The sequence below is a fragment of the Carettochelys insculpta genome, chromosome 8, assembly GCF_033958435.1.
Source record: "Carettochelys insculpta isolate YL-2023 chromosome 8, ASM3395843v1, whole genome shotgun sequence".
NCBI lineage: Eukaryota > Metazoa > Chordata > Testudines > Carettochelyidae > Carettochelys > Carettochelys insculpta.
Window position 1 is genome coordinate 21,872,485 of NC_134144.1, and position 18,994 is coordinate 21,891,478.

An 18,994-nucleotide genomic window follows, 5' to 3' on the forward strand; every position below is an offset into this window, starting at 1 on the left:
TTTATATCGATTTTCTAATTCTAGAATTTATAAGTTCAAATTTGACCATCCTCACCTCCACCGTGCTCCTCATAAAGTCGAGTCATTGCTGCCACACTCAAATTGGCTAACACTGACTGTTGCAATAGTGCATTGTGGGAAGCTATCCCACAGTTCCCTCATCCTTGTAGGTTTCTGGGTATGCTCGCTGGTCTTGATGTCATCTTCCCACTTTACATTTTCCTCATTCCCCTCCTGATCCCTGAAAATATGCCAATCCCTAGAAATAATTTAGGGACCTCAAAGTTAGAAGAAATAGGACAGAAAAGTGGAGGAAAAAGAATTTTTGGTTTCCCCCCACATTACATTGCCAACACAGTTGCAGCGACTGTATTCTCAACTGGCCATCCACTTGTCCCACTTCCCATCATTGCCTGCATGTGATCCCTGAAAATAATGAAGGGTCCCAAATTGCTTTTTAAAGCAAGAAGAAAGAGGATAGAAATGTGTAGGAAAAGGAATTTTTGGTTTCCCCATTCGTTATGTTAATGGGGAGAGTCTTTGGCTTTCCGGTGCATTATAAGGCTTCCATGCAGCAACTGTGTTCTGAACTGGCCATCCATTGAGTATCCCACCTCCCATCATTGTATACTTATGATCCCTGAAAATCATACAGGGGCCCTGTCTGTTTTTTAAAGTGAGAAGGAGGGGGATAGACAAGTGTAGGAAAAGAGAATTTTTTGGTTTCCCCTCCCATTATATTGTCACAGTTTTCACACCACAGATACTGCCTTTCTCTAGGGGTGAAAGTGAACTTGAGGACTTTCTGGTGTCCTTCACGGGGCAGGGCCTGAGGTGGGAGTGGGGTGTAGACTCTCTAGCCACCACTGTGGAAGCCAGGAGCCCCAGGGCTGTGGCCATGAAAGCAAAGAGCTCTGGGGCTCTGGCAACAATTTGAAGGGTCCAGAGCTTCTGGCTGCTGCTGCTGCATTTTAAATTGCCAGACCCTGGGACAGCTGCCCCTTTGATTCTCCCCATTGTCAGCAGAGCTGCCAGACCCAGGGCCATCAACAGGGGGCGAGCAGAAGGAGCAATGATATTAAAATCTAACATTGGCCACCTGCAAACTGGTAAATACCAGCACACTGAACCTGCCCACTTTCACTTTTGCTTTTTCCCCTTCTAGCCTAAACTCTTTACAATTTCAACCCTATTTCAACTGCCCTTTTTATTTTTAAATGCTGCTTCACCTATTGTCTGATTCAAAGTCAATGAGGATTAATTGGAGCCTTAATATTGGCTTTATTGGGATTTTGAAAAGATCTTAGAACTTTTGTAGCTTCCTTTTTCTTTTCTTTTCAATCCAACATTTGGTTCTCACCCAGTACCCCAAGTGGTTCATTTGTTTGTTCCTATCATTATAGTAATATTTATTGTTCGGTTACTGTTTCCTTCTTTTCTCTTCTCCTGGGAGATGTAATGTTGAACCCACTTGAAAACTATGGGTTCTGTGTTTAAGACAGACCATGAAGCTTGTAGGATGTGCATACTTTGTGATTATGTCAAAATGCAAATTCTGCTCTCTTATAGTATTCTCTTTTATTTCCTTAGTATTCCTAGAAACAGGATAGCTTTCAAACAAAACTATTATTTTTCTCAGAGTTCAGATTTCAATACAAATTATTTTTCTTAAACTTCCCTTTTTATAACAGAAGAAAACTTCATTAAAGTCTGAAAAAATGTATTGTGAAATTCAATCCTCTAAAATACTTGTTAAGGTTTCACAAACTCAGAATGCTACTCAAGGCCCTCTCCCATACATTTTGTGTAGCAGGATAAACAGTACAGCACTTGTCCCTGTAATCAGGGTGTGATTCACCACCATGGTGCATCCTGCTGGTTCTGTGGGAATTAGCTCAGTTCAGCCTCCAGAACACTTTTTGCTAGCAGTGTCTCATTCGCTATTACCTTTTATCAGGGCCCATGTCCCTACCACACCACTGTGCCCTTCCATTGGGATACCACTCTGTGGCAGTGCCTCAAACTCTGTAGTTGTCTGTTCCCAGGGATCTCTATCTGCCTTGCCTCAGTAACCCACTGCCAGTCATCATCAAGCACCTTTATCTCAGGGGTAAATCTCAATCTGAAATGGCCACTCATCTATGACAAGGGGGTGCAGACCTGTTGCCTTCTCCTACCCTGGCTGCCTCCTGGCAGTCCTAGTCCCTTCAGGGCTTGTTTCAGGCATCCTGGAAGTGGGGTCAGGCCCTGCCTGCCTTTACCCAGCACTGCTCTGTCTCAGGAAATCTCTGTAGCTTCCCCAGCAGCCAGGTCTTCCCTGCTTCACAGCTAGAGCCCCTATTTATACAGCCCCAGATGGGCCCTAATTGGTGGCTAATTGCCTCAGCTGCTAGCTCCACAGCCTCAAGCCTCTCCCAGGGCTGGGTTTAACCTTTGATCCACCTAGCGCAGGGAGAACAACCTGATACAAAACCACATTTGTGCTAGTTTGAATAATGAGGCAGAGATTTGAGTCTGGGTTTAGAATTATTTAAACATGTGATTTACCTATATTGTACTTAGCAAGTTTGCTTCTGATTGTTACATTTCTGTTGTACAGTGACAAAGGCCTCAAAGTCTCAGAGGAACATGGGCCTCACACCCTTCCAAGCTTGTGGCATAACTAGAAGGAGAGTTTTTATACATTTAGTGATGCTACAGGGAGACAGCAGCCCAGGGTTTTCAAGCCTTTCTGAATTACATATCTCTCCATTTTTTTATTCTTCTTCAACTCCTTGACCTTCCCTCTTTGACACCCTTCTGCACCTAACAACCCACTGTCAGCTCATGATGCTTCCAGGGGCTTCACCCATCCAAGTGTTAGCCTGGAGATCACCTTCAGACTTGCCCTTTTGTGTGTTCTACATGGTGAGATGATTTGATTTGCTTTAAGTTTGCTTAACAAGACCTTGTGTTTATAATAGGGTCCAGTGGGTCCAAGAGGTCCTCCGGGTCCACAAGGACAACAAGTAAGTGACTTGTTCTGTGGTATTTAACACAGATGTACACAAAAGGAATAAGACCAAGCAGAGTTCATTGTGTCTAAATATTTCATGTAGGCCATATTTCTAGACAGTATCTCTCTTCAAAAGTGTAAATCTTTTGCTAGTTAGGGATGTGCTTAAGCATATGGTTAACTGTTTTCCTGATTGGAAGCCAGAAAGAGGTAGTGGATCACAGAAAAAAGTCCATCCTCAAAACTTATTAACTGGTCTTCTGTTCTTTTGGCAAAAATCTATCTTATTTTGAAGTTACACCTATGTTGCTCATGGTTGTCTTTTAGTCAGCTGCTTACAGGGATGACTTTTGCTAGTTATTGCCTTTCAGAGATAGCATAATTCCAGTAATGCGTCTTTCTTTAAAAATTCTCAAATTATGTGCATGTTTATAAAACAAGTAGCCTGCAGCATCTTCACCCATCCCTAAGTTTTACAAGGAATTCGGCAGCACTACATAATTTACACACGTTACCACTCAGCACTGTACCCAGAAAATAATAACATAACCTCTTTCATTTCATTGTCATGTTTCAATCTTACATCACAGGCATTTGGGTGCTCAAGATCTCAGATGCATGTACAGGTTTTGCTTAAGTTAGAATTTAATTCCTGATTTTTAAATTGATTCTAGTTATCCATGAAATGGGTTTGTTGCAAATTTAGTGGCCAGATTCTGCCACTCTATGAATTTTGAATAGTATCTTACTCCTCTGGTAGTCCTACTGGTTTGTGGCTGTCTGTTGTTAGACTGTTGTGGAGAAGTGTTTATCCTGATATTTGATGTGCAAAGGAGAAATCTGTTTAAAGTAAAGAGTGAGTTGCTCAGAATTATCTTCTGCACTGAAAGAGCCAGGAATCTTGGTGCTCACGTAATTGCAGTAATGAACACAGTCACGTTAAACCAAAGAGATCAATTGTCTATCAAGGCCATAAACGATCTTTTCATTCAACACACGTTTTATTTATGGCACTCTTTAATAGAAAACGTGGGCTATTAACTTACTCTGGCTCAAGTTTCAGCACTGAGTTGGCTTCAGCTGGGCCAAAGATGTGCTGAGCAACAAAATGTGCATGTGGCTCAGAACTTTGCCCAAGACTGGGGAGCTTTAGGATCGAGAGTATACATTCATCCCATTAGAGTGGCAGGAGTCACTGGGTCAGACGAATCTGGATCTGAACCGTCTAAAGAACAGTCATTATTCTGATCTGGGTTGCTAATTTGTGTCTGTATTTGTACCAGTTTTTCCAGACCTTAACTTTTGACTCTAATCTACTCTATATTTGTCCTTTCTTGGGGAAATTTTAGGGTGGTGTTGGCCCCACTGGCCCGCCAGGTGAAGCTGGGGATCCAGGACCAATGGTAAGGTTAAATATATGTGCATCTTTCCAGTGTAAAATTACAAACTGTGACAGCAGAGGCTTTTCTAAATTCTCACTATACCATAGGCTCTTCTCATGCCACATATACCCAAGTGACACCTTTTGACAGGGGTCAGGATTAGGGGTGATATTTTTCTACTGGCTCACTGGGCTTCAATTGCTTTCAATGACAAATGCTCTCAATTGCAAAGGTTGTCCTATTTTAATAATAACGTTCTGATCTCAGATCGGAGGAAGATCTCAAGTGAGGCTCTGCAGGGATCTATTCTGGGTCAGCGGTTATTTAACATCTTTATTAATCACCCGGATGAAGGACGAAAGAACATACTGACCAGATTTGCAGATGACACAAAGCTAGGAGGGGCTGCAACAAATTTGCAGGGCAGAGCTAAAGTTCAAAGGGATATTGATAAATTGGAGAACTAGGCTACTGATCACAAAATGAAATTCAACAAAGGCCAAGGTAAGGTGCTATCTTTAGGGAAGGAAAAACAAAAGCACATATACAGAATGGGGGATAATTGGCTTGGCAGCCGCACTGCTGAGAAGAAGCTGGGAATGGTGGTGGATCACAACCTCAGTAGGAATCAGCAGTGCAATGCAGTTGCCAAAAACCAAAAACATATCAACAGAGGCACAGGAAATGATAGTACTACTCTATCTGGTATTGGTTAGGCTTCGGCTGGAATACTGCGTGCAACCTTCATCATTGCTGCCTAGAAAGGATATACAGAAATTAGCAAGGATCCAGAGGCAAGAGAAAAGATGATCAAAGGGATGGGATGCAAGCCATGTAAGGATCAAAGGCTGAAGGAATTGGGTATGTTTAGTTTCAAAAATAGGAGATTGGGGGAGACTTGATAGTGGTCTTCAAACACTTGCAAGGCTGCCCTAAAAAGACAGAGACAAATTGTTTCTTGTCACAGAAGACAAGGGGTTCAAATTATAGAATGGCAGATTTTGATTAAATTCCAGGAAGAATTTTCTGAACTAAGAATGTTAGGAAAAAGAAACAAATTGCCTGGGCCAGTCATGGAAGCACCTTCAGTGGAGGCTTTGAAAAAAAAAAGCTGCATAGCCAACAGTCTTCAATGATTTTAAAACAAACCTTACGTCTTCAAAGAGGGTAAGACTAGATAACCCTTGCAGGCCCTTCTAACACTTTGGTTCTATGACTCTAATGATTAGCACCTTTCAGCCACTGATCTGAAAATACTTGAAGGTGAGTAAGCCTTAGTATCCCTGCATTGCTGATGGGGTGATTTAAACAAAGAAGGGTTAGAATAATGGTCCCAAGCTCACACAGTAAGTCATTGGTAGAGTTAGGACCAGAACACAGATTTGAAGAACCCTGCTGTAATCACTAGCCTGGGTGCCCGCTATTATTATTATTATTATTATTGCTATTGCTATTAGTGACTGCAGTGTGTAATATCTTATAAAGGCCCCTACTCATGATCCCAATTAACTCTCTGGAATAACTAAAGTACACTTTTGCCCTCATAGAATTCATCCCATATATTATTCAAAACCTAGTTACTCTCTCCTGGGGCATGAACAAAAAAGATGAATAAGGATAAAACCTGTGATGGTGCTGAAATTAAAATAATCTTCACTATTGTATGTTGCCTCTATAAAACACCTTTTCAGAATGAAATATATTTATTTTCTGGGGGTACTGTTTTGTGGGTTAATTAATGCATGTGTGTTTACTTCTTAGGGGCCAGCTGGTTCTCGGGGCCCTGAAGGACCTCAAGGCAAACCTGGTGAAGATGTATGATTTTGTTCTGATTTGTATTTTGTTTTACTTTCAATAACACATGTAGGTTTCTCATGTGCCATTGTTTGTCAGTGCCAATGTGTATTCTGATGATTTCTATCCATTTCCTTTTCACTAGTTATCTCCAGTGTCATACCTACTAACTTCCTGTTAACAATGATGAGAATTTTGTCTTGTCAATAACATACTCTGGAAAAAAAACCAGAAAAACCTCATGGAACCTCATGGTGTTGAGCTATGCAAGGCACTTCTTCTCCCACAAGCCTAAATTGAACGTCTTCCTAAGGTGGTATTTGACGACAGAGGCACACCTACATGGCCTGTTTACTGATGGCAGCACCCTCTGCCCACAGTGAGATCTCACGCAGCTATGCTGAAGAGCTGTGGCAATATGCTAATAAGCATTAATTTGCAATTTGCGAGACTGCTCATTAACATGAAGCTGCTGGCAGGACATGTCTGTGTAAACCCAGCCATGATAATAAAAACTTATTCCTCTGCACTAATTTGTTACCCCATGCTACTAGGGAAGGATCGTCTAGGAGTGCATTTGTAAAAGCAGCACGGTTGCACCTTAAATAGAATTTTACCAAGTGGTAAAAATTACAAGTCAGTTAACATTATGGAAATACATCATATTTTGTGAAGATGTAATGAACTCCCTTATTATGCTAACAATTCTAATACTAATTCTAACAGAACTACTATTTTTAGCACTAGGGATCTTCAGCTCTTAATCCTCAGAAGCCAATAGAGCCTATGTTGCTCCATTTCCTACCCTCCAAGAGGTCCATTAGTTTCCTTTATAATATGTTATGTCATCCCACCTGTGTCTAGAATTTCCTTTTCCTGAATCCTCTTTTGCTTCTTTAAATCTAGAGCCCTGGATGCTTTGTAACTAATTTGTACAATAAAAGATTGCTTGGTTGATAGCTGTGGCTAACTGTAAACAATCCTCCTTAAAGCTGACTTCCTCAATTTGTGCCAGATTTCTTTCACCTTATTGCACAGAAAATGTTTTCATTGAATTATGCATAATTATTCAGACTTCTGGACAGAAACAAGGAAAGATACCAAGCTACCTTAAGATTACCACACACAATTTTTAGATCACGAACAAAGTTAAATTATCATAACAAAAGATTATATCCTTACTAACCCAAAGTAAAACAGTTCTGCAGTGCCATCTAGTGGCACTGAAATACACTTTAGATCCACTTTAAACCCAATCCTCCAGAGATTTCATGGGAATTTCTTTATATTAATAAATAGAGAAATCACATTTATTACTGTAATCAGCACTATTAAAAACATATAGGACATGAGTGTGGTTAATTAATGTTACTGCAGAGAAAACTGAGGCAAGTGATTTGTTGAATGACGATGTGAAGGTTGGACGGGACAATAACATGGTAACGTATTTCTGACTTTCCTATATCTTCCCTTGTTTTGTTTTTTAGGGCGAGTCTGGAAGACCAGGACAAACAGGCGAAATTGGATTCCCAGGATCTCCAGTAAGACCATAATAATTTATACAGTTTAACAGTCATACTGTTTGTGGCATCAATAAATATTTTTTTTATTTTTAGTTAAGTGTTGCAAAGTGGTGGCATTTGCTATTTCAATACACTTGTAGTCAGTTTCCTTTAGTGAAGTAATACAATGTTATATTTTATCTGACACTCTCTTGTGTTGTCTCCAAGGGTCCTTTTACAGGCCCACAATGCCTCTAAAAGACTTCACAGGAGAACAGATCTAATAGAGAGGCCAGTGTACCTGCTTATAGACATATGTTCTTATATAAAGTCATCACCTTAGGGTATGTCTACACAGCAAAGTTATTTCAAAATAACAGCTATTATTTTTAAACAAATTTGCTAGAGTCTACACAATGCTACACCAGCTATTTCGAATAATTTTTGAAATAGGGGTTTGTATGTTTTAAAATTGGTAGGTTTCATTCCATGAGGAATTGCACCTATTTCAAAATAGATATTTGAAATAGGCATTTGAAATTGGGTATATGTAGACAGCAACTAGATCCTATTTTGAAATTAGCCATAGTGTGTCCAATGGCTCTGTTTCAAAAGAGGCTTTATTGTGTATAGACACTCTATTTCGAAATAGCCAATGGCTATTTCAAAATGCATTTTAGGTGTAGCAGCATTGTTTCAAAATAAGCTATTTTGGAAAATCTCTTCCAGGAATAACTTATTTTGAAATAGCACTGCTGTGTATGCATACCCTTAGACAACTTTAAAACTGTATGTAAAAAATATAAATGTGTAACAGCTATGCGAGGATGCTTATACAAGGATGATGTAATTCATGCAAAATATCATCAGATATAGCCTATAATATCTTTGTCTACTGCTGTATGGCAAAATTCACTACACCATTGATGAATACAATCCATTGAGCATGATTCACTATTTCCCAACATCTTTTGTTGTCATTTATACCAGTGCAAAGTGAATGGATAAACTGGTACCAGATCAGAAAAATCACCACTCTTCATCATCATCATCAACAACATGGGCTCAGCGCCCATTGGTGTCTGATGCCTCCCTCACTATTTCCTTCCATCTTTCTGTGTCCAGTGCAGACCTGCTTAGCTTTTGTAGACCAGATCCGCACCAATCTACTCTGTTCTCTGTGGGGTCTGCCTCTTCTATTCAAGCTGTCCATTATGCTAAATACCAGGGTCTTGACTTTTCACTCATCATTCATTCTGCAGATGTACCCACATGTCTATAGCTTCCGTTGTATAACCTTCTGCAGTAGGTTCTCCTTTGGCTGTATCTTCCTATATAATTCCTTATTGATGACCTTCTGCATCCATACTTGTCTCAGGATCTTTCTATACAACTCCTCGACTGCCAAAATCTTTCTCTTTACATCTTTTCTTATCACTCATGTCTCACATCCATACAACATGCTGCCGAAGACATACATTTTCAAGATGCTCAGCTTCTTTCCTAAGCTAATCGCTTTGCTTTTCCAGATCTTGTCCATTGTCTTCAAACTTGCTTTTGCTTTCACTATTCTAGTCCCTATTTCCTTCTTGAAATGAAGATCATACATCATGTTGCTCCCCAGGTATGTGAACTTCCTTACATTCTCTAGTTTGATCCCATCAACACTGATTTTCCTTCCTAGTTCCTTATCTCCAAATACCATTGTCCTAGTTTTATGGAAGTTCATAATCAGTCCGTCCCGCTTTCCTTCTTCATTTAACACCTGCACCATTCTCACTAGCTTCTCTGCATCTTCCTTGAGGATAACTATACCATCCATGATCACCACTCTGCAGTGGTTTAAATAACAATTCAATGTCTAGGGCATGAGAAAACTGGGTGCATAGCGCACATATGTGGCTTATTAGCCATGCAGTTGCACGCCAGTTTAAAGCTACTCCTGTTTAAAACTATTTTTGTTTTTGTTCCATGTATAAAATCTGCTGATAAGGCTGACTTCTCCTCCATGCTGCATTTATGTCCAACAGCAGGCAGTAGTGACAGGGAGAAAGGAGACTGTATTGCATTTTCCATGTGAACATTGAAAGTCTTAATACCATCCTGAACTTTTGAGTTTGAGGTGCATCTGCAATTACACAGTGTTGTCAGTGGTGGGGGGTTCCCATTTGCAAAAATCTTACGCAAGCTGGACACACATTTCAAAATAATTTATTCCATCTACATAGCTGAGACTGTGAAATAAACTGTGAAATAAACACTATGAAATAAAGATGAATTTATTAAAGTCGACAAATGGCCATTTTTCTAAAGTCTCTTTCCCCGCTGAAAGAAATAGTTTGATTCATCTGTATTATGCTCCCCCTCCCCCAACCTGTTTCTCAGCATCCATTGCTGGCACTGTTCTTCATTCTGTCCCTTTTTAAAGAACAGTGACTTTAACTAACTGTACCATATCAACAGGCCACTCAACTACTTTTTCGACAATGAAAACACACCAAACAGGTGGGCTTCAGAAGCTGACCCAAATGATGCCCAAGTAGAACAAACTGGCTCAATGCAACACGAAAACACATCATATTATTCTCAAGCAAAGAAGGAAAAATAGGGAATCCCAGGGAAAAATACACCAAACAGGTGGGCTCAGAAGGTGAAGCACCCCAATGAGCTCTGGGAGCACACAAGTGACTGTGCCATGTCAACAGGTCACTCAACTATTTTTCCCCCAGTGAAAACAAACCAACCAATCACTGCTGGGACAGTGGCTCTACTGAGCCACATGCTTTGGGAAGGGAGAGTACTGGCGCATGTGGACTCTGAGGGGCCAGCCCCCAATAATATCAGTTGCCAGGGGCCAGCCCACCAACGTGTGTTGCCCCTCTGGGGCCAGCCCCCGAAAAACTCAGCTGGCAGGGGCCAGTTGAGTAACCTGTTGACATGGTTCAATCAGTTGTGAGCCTAGGCATGTGGGGGTCAGTCCCAGAAATATTCACTGTCCTCTAAGGGGCCAGCCCCTGAAAATATTGACTAACACTTCCACTGATTACTGGGCTGTTAGAAGATGTGTGGGGGTAATTTACAGCTAAATAACAGCACAGGACACTGAAAGCCTGAACTGGAGGCTGTAAACAAACTTCATGGGACCATGGGTAACTTGGCCACACCCTGATCAGTGGTCATCCAGCTAACTAAAATCATGCGGGATTACAAAATATGCCAGAGCTCTAGATTAGAGAGATTCAGCCTGTATTTTCAATGTGCACAATATACTTCACAAAATTGTTGCAGGAATGCTAGATTTCATGAGCACAAAATTGCTCAAAATGAAAAGACCGTAGATTTAAAGAGAAATGTCATGAAAGAGTTATTGTCACTTGTTATATTAGGGGGGTTTCTTGGCAAAATGCTTAAAACTGGTCCACTTACAGCCCCGACAGGCATTTCCTCCTCAATGAGCAAACCAAGACATCCACAAAACTTCCTCTGCTAGCCCTTCTGGCTAGCTAGAAGTTACACAAGCAAATCCCATAGACTCTCCAGGAGCTCCTTTGCCCAAAACTAGTACCTCTCCTACTCAGGGGAGAGATTATGTAAACTAATTTCACTAGATCCACAGAGATTCTTCCAGTCCCCAAAGGGACCAGCCACATTCCCAGGTCAATATATACTTATCTCTTACTCAAAACAGACCGCGGTGCCAAAACTTTAGCATGTGAGTAATGTGATGTTTAATTAGTTGGGCATAGGCTTACCTTATTATTTTTTTTTCAACTGAGGCTCAAGATCAGAAGGTCCTCTAAGTTTCAAACACGTGAACAATATGACAACACAGAAACATAATATACTGTCACTGGCTTACATCCCTGTCATACTAGGAATTACTCAGGCCTCTTTCTCCTAAAATGAACTAATTACCTCTGCTGTTTATTTTGATTGTATTACTTCTGTTATGGATGTGGGGCTTGATCCAACCCTATTAAAATCAATGGGAAACCTTTAATGCTCTTTATTTAGAAGACCTCTAAATTTTGGTAGGATGTTATGATGCCCATAAAAGGGACATGCAAACTCACCTGGCCTCATTGTAACATTCTGTGTGTCTTGCAATGCTGTATCCCAAAGGTGAAGGTCTTTTAGCTATTTATCAGTTAGGTGGATGTACTGAGACCCTTGTACTTTGCTCCTTGTTTCCTTACCTGTCTAAGCTGCAAAAACATTAAATAAAATACTTAGTTGTGCAAGAAGAGTATTCAGTTGTATAAGTCTAGGTCACTTTATCTGTGTTTGTGGGTTTTTTTTATTATAGGGTGCTCGAGGCTTTCCTGGTGCTCCAGGTCTCCCAGGCCTAAAGGGCCACAGGGTAAGCATTAACCTCTGTCTTACAGATAATATTTTGCAGCAGTTGTAGTTTTGACAATCCATCTATTGAATGCTTATAGACTATTTAACCTATTTAGTCCTACGCGTGCAGGCAAAATCACGAGAGTAAGAGATGGAAAAGACCTCCCCGAAAACCTAATCCATCCTCTTGTAAGTGGAGGTAGATCCCTAGTGTTTTGTCCACTCTTGTTTCCAATGTCTTAGGTCATTGGGAAGAAATAAAGTAAGAAAATACTTAACTCAAGCGGGATTTACCTTTGGCTAGCTGTTCTCCCATCATGCTGGCAGATCTGGCACTAAGAAGGGGAACTCTATGGGTGGACACATTTATGAAACAGAACAGCTATAAATTACCAAGGTTTGCAGCCAGATTTCCACTCCAGGGAGCAATAAGCACTCTTACAGGGAGCAGTAAATAGGGTTACTTTACCTCATTGTTTTTAGTCTTTATATATATATTTGCAAGATTGTTGTTCTGAGAGGGAACAAACCAAGGAAATGTATCTCACACAAACAGCTGTTGCATATGAAAAGTATTTTAAAACTGTTTCCCCATCTGTTTTCTTGTGCATATTCTTTCTTCTTCTTCCCTGCTCAGATCCACCCTGATACAATATTTTAATAAAAGATTATTTTAACAATAAAAATTACAAGCCATTGTTTGTGTGTATCTCTTTATACTAATGTGTTTTTCTCTACAGGGACACAAAGGACTTGAAGGTCCTAAGGGTGAGGTTGGAGCAACTGGATCCAAGGTATTCTTCATTGTGAAATTTGGCTTTGGGTTTCAAAAGAATTGCAGTGTTTAACTCTTGGACTGTCAACATGTTTCATGTTTATGTAGTAGTGTCTTTTATCCAAAAGGACCCTAAAGTCCAAAGAATAAAACCATGGTAGAACATTGATTAATCATGTTATATAAGCTGGAGACACTTTGCTAGGGTTAGCCCCTGGCTGGCTGGCGGTGCTTTATTTAAGTGTGTGCCCACAGGTACAGCAGCTTGCAGCTTGCATTGGCTGTGGATCACCATTCCCAGTCAGTGGAAACCATGGGAATCGGATATAGGCAAATAAAACTCTGTTGGCCTTTCAGGGGTTAACCCTGGTGAGCTGTGTCTGGTCCACAGGCTGCTTATTGCCTACCCATGCAGTAGACATTGCAATTCAAAAGTCTGGAGCTTTGTAACCATCAAAACACAAATTGTAAACATCACATCTCAAATATGTTAAAACAAATATCCTTAACTCCAGCTCTAATAAGTTTATAGCAATCTTTTTCTTACTTTGGATATCTGAAGATGTCAGTTATTACCAATGAAAATATTTTTCCTTCAGTTTCTGTATCAGCTAAAACCTGTACTAACTTTATTGTATGTCATGTCTCTCTAATTTACCATCATTAAATGTTAAAATTGAACCCTTCTAAGATCATTATCATGTAAAAAAACAAACAGGAAAGAAACTTTTCTGGTTTTGTTTATGTGGAAAAGAGGCCCGAGCCTGCTTCTTGCACTTTGCAGATCGCCTTTAAGAAGATGTATTTCAGTGCAGTTTTCACACTGTTCAACCAGTTCGCATGGATTGAAATAAGTTGTGTTAAAGGCACTTTTTGAAAAGACTCAAGACTCCTCTCTTGGGTTTTTGGTCCTATTCATACTAGTCACTTAAATGTTACTGAAACCAGTTTAGCTTGCAGAAGGTGAAAACTACAGATGGTTTGAAACTGTTACCTGTGAATAAAAACCTGTAGATGAAATGGATATCGAAGAATGGATTTTGGTTACTTTCCAAAATCAATCAATCAATCAATTAATTAATCAATTAATTAAAACCTTGAACATATCAGGCCTTTTTACAAATCATCATGCAGGTCTAGATAAAATCATTTTCAGCAGAATTTCCCACTGTTCACTTCTGCCATTGGTAGCAACTGTAGAAGCACACCTGTGTAGATAGGGAACATGCGTTGGTTGGTATTTCAGATGTGCACTCTGTAGATTAGATTGCTCTCCCTGCCTTAGGGAGGAGGATGTGAGCAGGTTTTGCTCAATCTCAATGGAGGTGTGGTCAGTCCTTCTTGCATTTCCTCACCCACTCCCTCTTTGCCAATTCAAGAGTTAGCCACAGTCTGGTTTTCTGGCAGCTAAACAGATAAGCTTTGGTTACACCAGCAAATAGTGACAATAAAACTCCAGTTTTGTCAACAAAACTGATGGAATGTCCACACACAAAATGCATTTTGTCAACAGTTTGTCGATAAAACTCGACACTCTCACCAGCAGCATTCTGCCTCTCAGCCAGGAGACATAATGCTCCTGTCGACAGGTTCTGCTGACAAAAATGCTGTGTGGATGCTGGGATAAATTGCCTAGGGAGGTTGTGGAGTCTCCCTCTCTGGAGATATTTAAGAACGGGTTAGATAAATGTCTATCAGGGTTGGTCTAGACAGTATTTGGTCCTGCCAGGAGGGCAGGGGCTGGACTTGATGACCTCTCAAGGTCCCTTCCAGTCCTAGCATTCTATGATTCTATGGATACTCTGGGGGGTCTTCTCTCCACAGACAGGGCACCCAGAACAACGGGCAGCTCTGTCTGCTGTGCTTCCAGGTGCCTGTTCTGTTGAGAGAGCAGCTGGGCAGTCCAGCCACTCTGTCTATAGAGCAGAGCGCTCTTCCAGTTGGCTTTTGTGTGTGGTCACACTCTGTGGACAGAAGTTTTGTTGGGAAGTCTCTTCTGACAGTGACTTCTGTCAAAAGATTGCTGAAGTGTAAAAATAGCCACAGGCAGTAATAGATCATAAATATACCAAATTGATGAGTCAGGCATGGAAATATCTGGAAACAGGGGAGCATGGTTGCAAGGTACCATTCTCTGGTTGCCTTTGGAAAATTGTGAATGATTCAGTATCTCGGGGATGAGCTCATTCTGCTTCTGTGAGAACGCAGAAACATGGCTGATCCCATAAGCAGTGGGAGTGAGTTCCCCACATTGATATGCAAATTAAACTGAAGTGGTGGTGAAGAGAGATGCAGATTCATGTTCCTCTAACATGCTTTTTTGTGCATTTCTAGGGTGAAGCTGGCCCAACTGGCCCAATGGGTCCAACAGGCCCTCTTGTGAGTGTCATTTTGAATGTTTACCATTGGATTTTCTGTTCTGCTGAATACTTGGCTGTTAGACTGCAAACACTGATCCCTTATTTTTCATTATAAGGAACCTGTAATGCTGTTAGGAGTTAAGTTTGGTTAGAAACCATGTCTTTCAGAGTTAAATTCTTGGCTTGTGTAAATGGGTACAACTCCACTGTAGTCAATGGAGCTGTGCTAGTTTTATACCAACAGAGAACCTGGCCCAGGGTGTTCTGTGATTTCCCAGAACTCCCTGAGGCCACGTAAGTATTTTGTCAATAGTTGCAGTAAATCAGGAAATTAACACAAATCTGAATTGGAGTGTGATATGATCTCTTTTCCATTGTGGCTTAAGGTGATGAGCCCCGTTATACACTTCAGGCCCACCCTGATTCCTTCTTTATACGAAGATATTTTAATATAACGTAAGCCTCAACCTAGGTCTCTTTAGCTGTGTCTACACGTGCACGCTACTTCGAAGTAGTGGCACTAACTTCGAAATAGCGCCCGTCGCGGCTACACGCGTCGGGCACTATTTCGAAGTTAACTTCGACATTAGGCGGTGAGACGTCGAAGTCGCTAACCTCATGAGGGGATCGGAATAGCGCCCTACTTCGATGTTCAACGTCGAAGTAGGGACCGTGTAGACGATCCGCGTCCCGCAACCTCGAAATTGCCGGGTCCTCCATGGAGGCCATCAGCTGGGGGGTTGAGAGATGCTCTGTCTCCAGCCCCTGTGGGGTTCTATGGTCACCGTGGGCAGCAGCCCTTAGCCCAGGGCTTCTGGCTGCTGCTGCAGCAGCTGGGGAGCCATGCTGCAGGCACAGGGTCTGCAACCAGTTGTCGGCTCTGTGTATCTTGTGTTGTTTAGTGCAACTGTGTCTGGGAGGGGCCCTTTAAGGGAGCGGCTGGCTGTTGAGTCCGCCCTGTGACCCTGTCTGCAGCTGTGCCTGGCACCCTTATTTCGATGTGTGCTACTTTGGCGTGTAGACGTACCCTTGCAGCGCCTATTTCGATGTGGTGCCGCGCAACGTCGAAGTTGAACATTGACGTTGCCAGCCCTGGAGGACGTGTAGATGTTATTCATGGAAATATTTCGATGTTGCTACATCGAAATAAGCTATTTCGATGCTGGCTTCACGTGTAGACGTAGCCTTTGAGTCAATAATTGAAATTATTTCTGTTAGAAAAATATTAGCTATGAAAACTACAGACAGAGGATTTCTGAGTGTCTAGAATAAACATATGGGGAGAGGAGTCTTTACTCCCCAGCAATCTCAGAATGTTTATACTTAGCTGGTATTGAGAGCATCTGTTCAACTGTAAACATTAGTAGTATCCAGCAGTAAGAATATAGGCACACGCACTAGTGGAACAGGATAAGAAACCATCTGGTTTTGATGTATTATCCTGTGCTGTGAAGAATGTAATATCCTTGAAATGGATCTTAATCAGTGAATCAGCTACAACAAATGGGGTAAAACTTGTCAGAATGACCGAGGACATACATTTGTTTTCACAATATGGGCACTATAGAGCAGTGTAGTCACTTGCAAAAAAAAAAAAAAGAAAATGGTGGTGTGATCCTCTAACTTGTAGTTCTGACTCATTCATGTGTTCTCTTGTAGAATAGCGACCTAAAGCAGGCTGTCTTTGAAATCCAAATTTCACCAGTGGGAGCACAAAATTTCCCAGTGCGATTCCTCTTGGGAGAATGGCTTGTCAGTCAGACTGCATTGCGCTGTCAGGTCTAGAATTGGAGGAGCATGAAAAGATTTATTTTTTTATATTTTTTCAAGATGTTGTAAAGAAAACTCAAAAAATAAAACCAGGCAAACTTCTGTATCTCACTTCTTATTATCCACATGCAGTGAGTATTCTATTGAAGCATTTTTCTGTTCTTTCTCCATAGGGTCCTCGAGGCATGTCGGGAGAAAGAGGGCGAATTGGGCCACAAGGCGTTCCTGTAAGTGGATTTGAGGTTTCACTACTGTTTTAGCCCTACTGCTGTGATTTACTTGCCTTATCTAAATTACTGTCACATTTCTTCTTTTCAGCTTTGAGCTTTCAGATATTTACTAAGGACTGAGTGATTGGGGGCTGGACTAGATGACCTCCTGAGGCTCCTTCCAGCCCTAGAATTCTATGATTCCATGACAGTTTAGTCACACTCATGCTCACATTTACCTATCACAAGCAGTTCCCTGTAAGCTGAGTGTTTGGGGGCCATCCATGAGAGATTTGGGTGCCACCCTGCTGATTATTAGAGTGCACATGTGTTTCTATGGGTGGTGCACAACTGCACATGCCTGGGTACACATAAATGTATTCTGCCCCTGATGGGAAAAATTAGAGGGAACACTTCCCCCAGGCAGTTCTGCTGTAGTCCAGGGCTACTGCAAAGTCTATGTAGAGATTTACAGGATTGGAGCCTTACTTTAAATTTTAAAAAAGCAAAACCACCTGGAAGTTACATAAGTTAATTGCTACATTTTTATTAACATAAATTGCAAGAATAAACTTGGGGATTATGCGGGGATTATGAGCAGAGTTTATAAAACCGATAAATATGTTCAGAACATTTTTCATCAATTTTGTGACCCTGAAATTACATTTTTGTCTGTGATATCTCTGTGAAAAAGCCATTGTCACAAAAATTTGCAAAATCTGAAATTGTATGTTTCTGATGTGAATTGAGCTTAATCTGAAAAAAAACTAAAAATCAAAATGTGAAAGCACTGTTCTTTTAGTTCAAAATAGAAAAAAATGGTCTCTCTAACGTGATCTTTTTTTCAACAAAAAGTCAACTTTCAGAAGTATATCCTGATATGGAACATCTCTGAAAAGAAATCTAAATCCTTCCTTTCTGTGGTTTTAAATTTTGTTTCGATTTTTATTACAGAACTGTACTCATGGCATTTACAAGCCATTATGTACTCTCCCCCACAGTAATAAAGGTGAACTCTTAGTCCCAGTGAAATCACTAGAAAACAATCGAGTTAACTTCAAAGGGATGTGATTTCACTGTAAAACTCTTCTATGTCCTTACTATGATAGTTTAGGAACTGGTATAATTTAAAGACAGTTGTACATTTGTTCCTTTCGGAATCGTTAGAATTTAAGTCCAGACTTTAATGAGAATTCCTGTGAATGTGTCGTGTCCTGTTTACTTTTATATCTAGGGTGCACGTGGTTCACATGGTATGCCTGGGAAGCCTGGGCCAGTGGTAAGTTCTCTTCCTTGTTCCCAGTGTTGTGATCTTTTGCTGCCCAGCATTCTTTCACCAGAAGCATGAGTAACTGTTGCCATTTGTTATCCTGGAACTGGAGGTAAATATCTCAAGTATCTTAAATATCTGTGTATGATTGCTGGTGATGCTACAGAATAATTAATCACAACTGTGAAGCTCCCTACTATGGGAAATAAACCACGAAGATTTCGCTCCCCCTCAAGTAAGTGAGGTTATTCTGTAATGGAGAAGGATGGTGCTTTGTTCATCTTCCCCAGAAAACTAATATACTGCTACCTTAATACAATGAAACCTAGATGCCAAAAGGTTAAGCATTTTAGAAATAGGTATTATAACGAACACTCATTAATAAATAGCTGTTTTTCTTCTCATATAAAGATATTGGGGCAGTTCTAACAATCCTCTGTAAGAAGAAGTGAATTTCACTAGTTACAAAATGATGTAAATTCGCTACCCGGAATCCATGAGGAGTATATGTTCAAGTTATAAGGTTACATAGATCTTTTTCAGAAGAGGGGTTGAGCAGATGAAGCAGAAACATATGCACAAATGTATTACAAGCT

The 18,994-nt window shown here is 40.7% G+C and overlaps 1 protein-coding gene across 1 annotated transcript in view; it reads left to right on the plus strand.

Moving 5' to 3' along the window:
- The window catches only part of COL5A2 (collagen type V alpha 2 chain), a 201,123-nt gene that overhangs the window by 125,193 nt on the left and 56,936 nt on the right, over positions 1-18,994 (plus strand). Inside the window, exons 9-17 of the mRNA XM_075001919.1 lie at positions 2,964-3,008; positions 4,345-4,398; positions 6,139-6,192; positions 7,659-7,712; positions 11,980-12,033; positions 12,755-12,808; positions 15,124-15,168; positions 17,093-17,146; positions 18,363-18,407. Coding sequence (XP_074858020.1) covers positions 2,964-3,008; positions 4,345-4,398; positions 6,139-6,192; positions 7,659-7,712; positions 11,980-12,033; positions 12,755-12,808; positions 15,124-15,168; positions 17,093-17,146; positions 18,363-18,407 — 459 coding nt within the window. The remainder of the gene's footprint in view (positions 1-2,963; positions 3,009-4,344; positions 4,399-6,138; positions 6,193-7,658; positions 7,713-11,979; positions 12,034-12,754; positions 12,809-15,123; positions 15,169-17,092; positions 17,147-18,362; positions 18,408-18,994) is intronic.